The following is a 10,920-nucleotide window of genomic DNA, read 5'->3' as shown; positions in this document are numbered from 1 at the left end:
AATAATTACAAAGTTACAAAAAATATTGTAGCAATGATATGTCATTTATGAGCCCACATTTACACCAACAGGCACCTTAATTAGATAATCACGTTATTCCTGAGGCATCTTATCTGTAGCATGCATTGTCATTAGCATTCAATGTCAGTGCAGATGGGATTGTTCAGTGGGGTTACCAAAAAAGGTCTCAATCTGCATAAAAATAGGCTTATCCCCTTTGGTCAAAGTAGGGGTCCACCTTAAAGACAAAAGAGAAAAATGGGAAGAAGGTATTAAAAAAGAAAAGAACATAAGCATGAACAGAGATAATAGTCAAAAGAGGAAATAAAGAGAAAGGAGTTAATTCTCCTGAGCCTCTTATGAAGAATATTGGATTAATGGGTCCCATGTTTAGTTGAATTTCTTTTTTGACTTATGCAGGTCATAGACGGGACGTTTATCGACCGAGTTGTCGGCCGATAAACGAAAAATCGGTCGTTGCTTCCACCAATGCTGCCACCAATGCTTAGAAAAAATGTCAGTTTTTTACAGATTTTCCAGCATGACCGATAAGAAGAAACTAAAAGACCCACAAAAATTGGCCGACGACATTGCCGCACTAACGGCGTGAATATTGCACGATTTTTCGTTCGGATGAAAATGCGGCCGATAAATGTCCCGTCTATGGCCTGCATTACATGGCAAACTTTTCAGCTTGTCATTAATCATGATCCAACTCAGGCTTGGTTCACACTAGTGCACCACGCAGCCCGTGTTTGCATGGGCACGGTAGCTGTGTCCATGTTTCCAGCAAGAAAAAGGTGCACCTTTTCAAAAACGCATTCTCAGGAAAACAGCATGGTCTTTTTGGCCATGTGGTTTCCCTGTGGTTCCCACACCCATGATTGCGCTGTGAGCTGAGATGCATGGGGGTACTATTCGGAATGCAATTCAGCTGCAGGTGGTTGCACGTGTGGGAACAGATGTGATCAGGGGCGGACTGACAACTTATGGAGGCCCCGGGCAATAGGGGATCATGGGGCCCCTGTGTCCTTGCCCAAACTCAAAAAAGCCTATGAAAAAGGTACCAGGGGCATCTCATGGGGCCCCCTACTGACCCTGGGCCCTCGGGTAGTGCCCGAGTTTCGAAATGGTCAGTCCGCCCCTGGATGTGATTCCTGCAGCTTGCAGGCTAGTATGAACCTAGCCTAAGTTTCTGTTTGACAAATTCAATGGACACCATTACCCTTTTCCACCTTTGGACAGCCTTAAACATAAGGGGTTTATTTACTAAAGCTGAAGAGTGCAAAATCAAGATCACTTCTGCATAGAATTCAATATTCAATCAGCTTCCAGGTTTTTCTGCCAAAGCCTAATTGAGCAAGTTGAGGCTAGGACTTGACTGGTTCCTATGCATTTTTAATATTTAGGGGTTTCAAATCTCAGAAATAAAGCAGGTTCTGGTAACTCAGAAATATTCTTGCATAAATTGTTGGCATAACATTCAGATAAGATAAGTCACAAAAGTGACTTTTTTTTACAGGTTTGTGATTGCTAAATTGACAAAGGTCTCTGTGTTTGCTTATGTGGCAAGCAGTTGATGCTGGCATGCATTTCTGGAAACCAGGGAACTTCTTGAGAAACCATTACACTACTAGACATGTGCCAGGCAAAGGCAAGCTATATGCATATTTTTTCTCAGGCAAAAGTAGCCAGCAGGTTACTGCCTTTGACAAAAACAACCTTGCCTGACCGAAGATTGCATGGGGTGAGGTATGACTTGACCTTGGGCTGCATAGCTACTGGAACATTATATATGCTTTGGGGCTCATGAGGGGTTTACTGCTGGTTCTAAGGCATCAGAGAGTAAAGCCAATGGGGAGGGAGGGTAGGGGAGACTGCATTAGCACCATCAGACAAGAAATATGGCAACACCTCCAGCTCCAATGATGTGCCCTCTCCTGTATCCTTCTTGGATGCAAGAAAATTAAAGGATAAGTTCACCTTTTTACAAAAAATAATAAATGCACATTTTTGCAGGTAAAAAAATGTGCGTTTTCAATTTTTTGTTTCTGAAGCCTCTAAAGCCGGGGTATTGAATTAAAATTCATGGAGGTCCAGTCACTAATATTTTCTTCCAGCTGTGGTCCGAATTGCATGTTTGATTCTTAATGGCACCTTAAAACATCGTCAAATTCGGCATGTGCAGCGCAATTTAAAAAAAGGGTCAGGGACGTCTTTTTTTGCATTTCTGCATGCAAGACAGCCCATTGAAATGAATAGGCTGCCTACATGCAGAACATAGGTAACAATTATGTGAACCTACCCTCAGATCCTTTAAGTCACAATCCCGTTATTACAACAGTGTTCTTAGACCCCTACCGGGAACATCACAACTCCCCTTTTTACATCACAGTTCCATCCCCTTTACATCAACATCACTCCTTCGCATCAATCCCCCCATTAATATCACCTCACCTTCACATTCCTGTCCTCTGCCTCCCTTATATCAGCCCTCTACTCCTTCACATTACTGTCCTCAGCCCCACTTCGTATCACCCCCTTCAAATCCCTGTCGTCATTCCCCCCCCCTTTGTATCACCCCCACCTCCTCTTTCATATTTATGTCCTCTGCCCCGTTTTATTACAGCCTCCTCCTTTAAATTCCTGTCCTCACCCTCCTTCACATTCTTGTCCTCACTCATCCCCATTCCTGTCCTCAGCTCCTCCCCTCTATATCACCCCCCTCCTCCTCCAGATTCCTTTCCTCTGCCCCCTTTCACATTATCCTCGGCTTCCCCCAAATCCTTCACAGAAGTGACTGTAGTTCCCTTTCATCTCCTATCTACAAAGGGCAGAAGGTGGGGAGGCACTTCAGTATACAGCTGACATTGGAGGCACTACAGGTTCAGATGTACAGTGGGAGCTGCACAACTTTATCTGATAACCAGCAGGTGATTGGTTGCTTGCAACAAATTATCTGCTGTTTAACTTGAAATGTTAGCGTGACAGTTCCCGCCCTTCATCCAGAGCCTCCAATGTCTGTTGTAGACTGATGTGCCTCCCACCGTCCATCTGGAGCTGTTTTGCCTCCGATGTCAGCTGTACACTGATGTGCCTCCCGCCGTCCATTGGGAGCTGTCAGGCCTCCGATGCCAGTTGGATGAGGATGACAGCAGTGATGGGAACTGAGCGGAAGAGTTGACTCTTAACTGTTGGGACTGCGGCTGGTCCAGAAGGGACAGTAACCTGGTCCGGATCCAGACCGCGGTCCACCATTTATTGATGTCTGCTCTAAGGCATTGCACCAGCAATCAGCAGCTCCAAACTTTTCAAACAAAGATCCAGTTTATTATCCTTCAGACTTTAGGGGGGCTAGATTGTGGCCAGTGGGGGTAGAAAACGGGTCCAGCATCAGTGAAAATAATCCTAGCCTCAGGGTTGGTGGTCAGTAGGAGGAAGAATAGTGTCCCATTATTGGTACTAATGGGTGGAATAGTGCCCCATCATTGGTATCTGTGGAAGAAATAGTGTCCTATTGTTGGCGTCAGTGGGAGTAAAAGTGCCTCATATCATTGTGTGAAATAGTGCCCCAAGGGCCAAATAGAGGCCAGCAAAGGGCCACATCTGGCCCTCAGGTCGCAGTTTGGAGTCCCTTGCTCTAAATAATATACTTTTCTTTTAGAAATTATAAAAAAAAATTTGAAAATAATGAAAAAAAGTTATTTTCTGTTGATGTTGACCATTTTACAAAAATGTAAAAGTCGAGGGGTAGTGTTCAATTTAAATTTTTTTAATTTGCCTAAAAATCAAAAAGTATATTTACCTGTTTGGTTTCCAAGTTATGGGGAAACATATACGTAGAAATTATGGCGTACATAATAGATTTTATTTACAAAGCTTTTTTCTCACACTATGACATGACACCAAAGGCCCCCAAAATATATTTAAAGACCTCAAAAAATTGCACCATTTTGAACAGAAAACTTAAGTATTAGATTGTAAATGTTTTGAACATTTGTAATTAATAGTTTTATATTAGAGTTACTTGAAATTAGAGAAAAAAAAAAAAATTGATGCTTCTAGTTTTTTTTTCAGGTTCCTATGAATATAAGTAGGTAATGATGCTATAAAAAACTTTATTCTACTACACCTATGCAGGGCCGCCATCAGGGGGGAGTCACCCGATACAAATGTAGGGGGCCCGAACATCCCGAGGGGCCCGGCCGCCCACAGGGCCAGGAGAAGGCAGGAGCGGGTGCAGGCAAGCAGTGTGGTGCACTGCAAGAGGAGAAGTCGGCAGCTGCTGCAGGTCTGTGTCAATGAGCTCACACATTGCCCAATTTTTGGCACTAAACTGCATTTACAGTGGTTCAGAAGTAGCAGGACTCGAGAAACTACCCTGAGGTGACTCTATTCTGTAAAGTAGATCCCTCAAAATTTTTGGTATAACGTATAATTTGGACTTTGAACTCTGAATTTTTCAGAATGCATTTGGCAGCAAAAAAAAGTGTAAAGGGAAAAAGTGTAAATAGAAAAACTTTCAAAACTTTCCGCTGACAGCTAAAAGAACCGAGCCTGAAGGTATCAGTTTCAGGTATCAGAGAATTTACACAAGTGCTGATTCTCGTGCAAATATTTAGTATCTGCACCGATAGTGGGACTGTGATTGTGTGGCAGGCAATCTGACAACTAACGCTGGGGGGGGGGGACTGACTAAATGACGCTCTCCAGTGACAATAATACAGTGATTTCTGCTAATAATATACACTGTCATTGTACTAATGACACTGGTTGGGAAGAGGTTTACAATTAGGAGCAATCAAAGGTTTAGATGTGTGCCTAATAATGTTTACTGTGTTTACTGTGTGGTGTTTTTACTAAGCAATGTGCCTGTTTTTTTTTTTTACTCCCTGCCTTGTGGGGAGAAAAAAAACAGCACATCACTGCTGTCCATAGAGAGTCCTGTGTTGTTTACCAACACAGATCTCTTCTGTCATTCACTCAGCTGATCAGCAGGTCCCGGCCATAAATCATTGGCCAGGACTCGCTGATCAGCATGTGCTGCAGCTAATGGCAGCACAGCTGGGGTTGCAGGCGCATGTGCATGTTCTCTACCTGGAAGAGCAAGATCACATTTGTGTACGTGATTCAGCACAGTGGGGCTGCTCTGCCGAAGTATATCTGTGGTAGGCGGTCACCAACTGGTTAAAAATGTCCTGAAAATTTGCTAAAATGCTAAATCCGTAAGGGCCAGTGACAGTCACATACCAGTTAGATTATAGTGCATGAGTTTAATAAAAATACAAATTAAAAAAAGTTGCTGAATGGATAGCAGTCCATGTTTTCCTATTTTATATATTTATTTAGCATTGACAAATCCTGCATCCATTTACAGAGTTGACCAATCATGTCAGCCCCTGCTCCAGAGGGAGTTCACAATCTATTGTCCATATTTGTACACAGGTCCTGTCATCAATATTTTCACCCAATGTTTACACAAGTGTCACCCAGGATATTTTTTAATCACATCCTCTGAGAATTCTGGGTGAAAATGATAGACTACCCCACCCAGAGTACTCTAAGACAGATACGGATGGAAGCAAATTAGCTAGCTTTATGTTTTTGAGAGGAGACAAGGGCATCAGACGGAATCTCATACAAACATATGAAGAGCATACACACTCCACTTAGAGTTCCATATATAAGTTGAATCAATTTTTCATTGCTATTTTAAAGTTGTAAAAAATTAAGTTTAATGGCAATTTTGTACTTAAAGGCCAACTCCAGCTTTTGCAACATGTTACATTACACCTGTATTTAGGGTCTAATATGTAACAAGTTGCAAAACATCCCCCAGAGTTCCCCCCCCTCAAGACAGCATGTAGGGGTTCTTCTCTCCAAAACAGATGTCACTTTTGGAATTGGCGCGCTACACACAGCTGCATCATTCAATCACAGAGATCTGTGAATAAATGAACTACAAAGACTTGTAGTTCTCAATGGAACATAAATGCAGTAATGTGCACTCATAGTTCATTGACATTTCCTCAGCTCAGTACCTGAAAGTCTGTACAGACGTGTGGAGCTAGAGGAAGAAATTGCAGGAGCCTAACATTGCACCCCACAATCCATTGATTGTGGGTGCAATGTTCTACAGGCTCCTGTGAAAAAAAAAATAATAAACACATTTTTTTCCCAGCGAAAAAATCTAAACTTAACCTTTAAGCATGCTAGTTCTGCAGCATTCTACATGTGTTTTTTCTTATTATGCTTTACATAAAAAAAATAAAGATATTAAAAATTACAAAAATGCCTTGATGATATAATGGCATGACAGTGTCGGCTTTGCAAATGGCCTTTGGATGTTAATTTTTTGAATATGTTTCTAAGCTTAGCACAAAGATTGTTATTAGCAATGTACAGTTGCCCATAGTAACTCTCAGAAGTTTCCAAAAGTCAGACTGTGATTTAAAAGATGTTCATGGGTTCCACCAGTACCCCACAAACAATGGTGTGAGATCATCTTGTGGATGTCACCTCCAATGATACTCTCTTGAGGCAGTCAGTACTTGTCTAACTGGATACTTCTTTCACGTAATAATACATAAACAAGAAACAAAACATTTGTCTTACTTATTTTATCTGCATATAAATATTTACATTTCTAAAGGATAAGTTACCTTTTAGACAAAAATAATAAATGCACATTTTTTGCAGGTAAAAAAATGTGCATTTATTATTTTTGTCTGCAGGAGCCTGGAAAGCATTGCACCAGCAATCAGTAGATCACTGATACCATGCAGGTCTCCTGCAGACCTGTCAGAATATCTGCTTGTCGGATGTATGAGCAAGCAGATATTCTGACGGGAAGATTCAATGAACTACCACAACACTCCATAGCGCCATGGTAGTTCACTGAAAACTACAAGCCCACAGCCGCTAAGGGTGCCAGGACTTGCAGTTCATTCACAGAAGTCTGTGAATGACTGATGCGATCATGTGGGTGGAGCCCCGCACGGCCGTGCTGTTTTCAAATTTGAGAGGTAGGTGTCCATTTTTGAAACTGAGAACAGCAACGAACCTGAGGATCACTGCTGATTTCAGTACATTAGTGGTTTATGAAACAGAGAAGATCAGCAGAGGACATGTTCTCTACTGATCTTCACTGCACTCAGAGAATCTGCAATCGACAGACACAGAAACGGCCAGTTTATGAAGGAGCGATGTCAGCCCTTCACTTGCTATCTGTGTGAAAATTCTCCATCCCTGATTGTCCAGCCGAGAGGTGTAATTTTTTGTGTGTGTGTGTGTGTATATATATATATATATATATATATATATATATAAATATATAATTTTTGTGTATGTACTGTGTATGTATGTATATATATATATATATACACGTGTTTGTGTGTGTGTGTATATGTCATTGTTGTGTATGCACTGTGTATACATATATATATATATATATATATATATACAGTATATATATAATTTTTTTAATTAGTGTGTACAGAGGAGAGCTGCCACCTCAGCAGAAGTAATTTCCCACTGCTTATTAAACTGACAGCTGTGTGTTTTACTGATCTCGTTACTGTGATCTCACTATATCTCGCAAGATTACAGCAATAACAGCCGTTTTCCAGAGTTCAAAGTGTTTTTAGATCGCATCTATCCATCTCTCCTCATCAGGAATATCGGTCTACACTGCTTCATAAACAGGCACTCAGAGGAGAGCTGTCTCCTCTGAGAATGCTGGAGAACATAGCAGCGTTCATTTACTGCTGCATGATAAATGTACACTGTAGTACAGGGAAACTATCTGTCAGAGGAGTGGGTGGTGGCTTGTGGCTATGGGAACATGTTACATGTTTCACCATATAAAAGGGTGGAACATGTAACATGTTCCCAAAGGTGAACTTATCCTTTAAGCCTAGATTCATATTGATGCAGTCTGATTTCGATCTGTTTTTCAGTGCGATTTTAGGAAGCAGTTTCAATACAATTGATGTGGTTCCAATGTGATTCTAATGGAATTTGGATGTGATATGGACACAAATTGAATGCAGCTGCATTTTCTTTGCTGTGTAAGGAGAGCAAAGACTGGGGAGAAAACATACTTGAATTCATATGTCAATATGACAGATAAGTGATCTGAAAGCATTTCCATTGAAGTCTGTGGCTCTCAGAATCACACTGCAATGCACCTAACTCACACAGGATCCTTTTTAACCTCTTTACGCCGGCCGAACACAAATGTGCGGCCTCCCAGCATCTGGGCCTAGATGCCGAGCAGCCGCACATTTGCGTTCTATTAAAAAAGGACATATGTGCCGAGAGCATGCGCCCTGTGCGCTCCCAGCACACATGTCCGGTACTCACGGAAAGGTCCCGATCTCCTCTTTCGATCGGGACCTTTCCCGATCCTGTGACCGTCATGATGGCATGTCACGGCGGTCACATGACCCTAAACCCCGCCCTGCCTCCCGGCTTCTGAAACTTTTCAAGGGCTGGGAGGCGCCGGCGTGAAGGGGTTAAAATTGGATTGCAGCCACACTGCATATGAACAGCCTCCATAGAAACTCATGTTATTTCACTTGTCATGTGGATTAATGTGATCTGAGCCACATTAGAAAGCACATCAGTGTGATCCAGGACTTAAAGTGAACTTCAGGCCAGGGGCGGACTGACGATTTGGAAACTCGGGCACTGCCCGAGGGCCCGGGGTCAGTAGGGGGCCCCATGAGATGCCCCTGGTACTTTTTTAATAGGCTTTTTTGAGTTTGTGCAAGGACACAGGGGCCCCATGATCCCCTATTGCCCGGGGGCCCCATGGGTTGTCAGTCTTCCCCTGCTTCAGTCAGATTTACAAGTCACAAATGAATGCAGCTCTGTAATCATTCAATGTATTTTTTTAAATGCAAGAAGTGTATGTACCTGAATTTGACTGTTGCATTCTACTGTGCAGTCTGTACTGCAGAAGGGGAGGGAGCAGCAGCAAAAGGAGTCAGTCAGGTGCAGGGGGTACCACCAGTCCTCCTGTATGGAGCCCAGGTCTGCAGGGGGGCCCAGGCAGCTGTGTGAATTGGATGTGGGCAGGAAGGGTGAACAGGGCAATTACTGGAACCAATCCCCTGTATGGCTCTCCCTGCAGTATCTCCCTGCAGCAGCTGAAAACTGGGTTCTTCTCCTCCCCCCTGGCTGGCTTTCAGCTGCTGCAGAGAGAAACATACAGGGGATTGGTTCCAGTAATTTACCACCCCCTTTCCTTCCTGAATAAACAGAATTAGTGATCGGTACTGATTACTCACCGTGTTCATTCATAACTAGTAAACTGTTTTCTTTTTTTTGTGGGGATGGGGGGGCCTTGTTAGGTTGGCTGTATGGGGCCCTGTAGTTTGGGGGGGGGCTGTCAGGTTGGCTGTAAGGGGCCCTGTGGTTTCTAACAGCAGCCCTGGTCAGGTGTGCTAGAGTACAAAGAGCAGGCCAATGGGAGGAGAGAGCAGAGTGGCATGAAGATGAGCTCATAAGTGTGCTGTCTCCCCTTTTTTGCTCCAATCACAGGATGTGGGTGTAAGGGAAGCTTGTAAGTCAGACTGCAAGAGAGATCTGTTGTTAGACAGGACTGTGTTGTGGGAAAGAGCTATGTAAATCTCAGGACTGGATGTACAGAAATACATATCCTTTGACGGATACACTGCTCTCTTAAATATATTTCAACTGTGCATTGAGCCAGTAATTGCCAACTTACAGGGTATATGGGGTATCAGATATGGCCCCTAATATCATCAAAGGACCGCATACATTATTTATAATATGTATTGCTACAACAGACTGTCAAAGAGGAGATGGTCATAGGCTGTGCTACAGGGATTGTTGGAGACTGGAGTCAAGCTGTCAGAGACTGGGGTCATGTTACTTGAAACTGCTAGCGATCAGCCTGGGTTCACACTTGTGCGGTGCGGCATATCGCATGTGATTTGCACAGGAACCGCACCGCATTCAGATGACCTATATGACTGATGACCTATAGGGGCTTTTGAAGCTTCACCTATTGGAAATTATAGGATACTGAGGTTTGTTGGCATTTCACGGACACACAAATTCGAGGTTTGACATGTTGGGTATCTATTTACTCGGTGCTACCTCATCTTTTATTTTTTTACCAAACATTTGGGTAATTTATTGTGTGTTTGCCCAAAAATTTACTTTAATGTGTTTTTTACTGAAATTTTGCGTTTCCTAGGCCTTTGTGGTAATATCATGTGACATTACAAATTTGGAACTACCGCTGTTTTATATTCTAGGGTGTCTACATTCAGAAAATGTATAATGTTTGGGGTTTTTGTGTAACCTTCAGGTCTAAAATGATTTTTTAAACATGTGCAAAAAATGCAGAAACAGTTCTGGCAGCAAAAAGGTTAAGTGCAAAGAGTAGTTCCAAAACTGCAAGACACATTATTGTTTATATAATTGAAAATGTATTTATAGTCAAAATTCCACTTTTCCTTGCAAGTAGGTTAATAAAATATGAACTATTGTCTCCATGTATCTAAATTCTGAAACAACTTAGCAACATTTGAAACAAATGTCTTAGCAATAGAGCAATAACGACAGAATAATATGACATTTACAGCCAAATACTATAAAAAGGCTTATGTTTGTTATAGTTTACAAATGTCGTTCCCTGTTATGCCTTGTACATGTTATAAAACAGAATTTATTGATCAAGACACCAAAAAAACAAAAGGAGAAACATGCTCGAGATTAATATCACAATTCTTCATTATTTGCTCTGGTTTTCTTTAGCTATTGTCGAGGAGGAAGTAGATGCTTCTCTGCCATAAGGATTTCGAGATGCTGGACCACGAGCTATAGAAAAGAAATAAAAAATATATAGATTTCTGTAACAGGCATATTGTAAAAGGATGAATTTGC

The 10,920-nt window shown here is 42.1% G+C and overlaps 1 protein-coding gene across 1 annotated transcript in view; it reads right to left on the bottom strand.

Moving 5' to 3' along the window:
* Window positions 1-5,319: 5,319 nt before the first annotated feature.
* Window positions 5,320-10,920, bottom strand: part of LOC149467991 (cysteine-rich protein 1-like) — a 60,122-nt gene continuing 54,521 nt past the window's right edge. The window contains exon 4 of the mRNA XM_089670895.1: window positions 5,320-10,854. Within this exon, the coding sequence (XP_089527021.1) occupies window positions 10,769-10,854 (86 nt within the window). The 3' untranslated portion in view covers window positions 5,320-10,768. The remainder of the gene's footprint in view (window positions 10,855-10,920) is intronic.

This window comes from Staurois parvus, unplaced genomic scaffold (genome assembly GCF_062004578.1).
Source record: "Staurois parvus isolate SC_StPar_1 unplaced genomic scaffold, SC_StPar_1.0 ptg000096l, whole genome shotgun sequence".
NCBI lineage: Eukaryota > Metazoa > Chordata > Amphibia > Anura > Ranidae > Staurois > Staurois parvus.
Note: the sequence above shows the minus strand (reverse complement) of the source record. Positions and strands in the feature narration are given on the sequence as shown.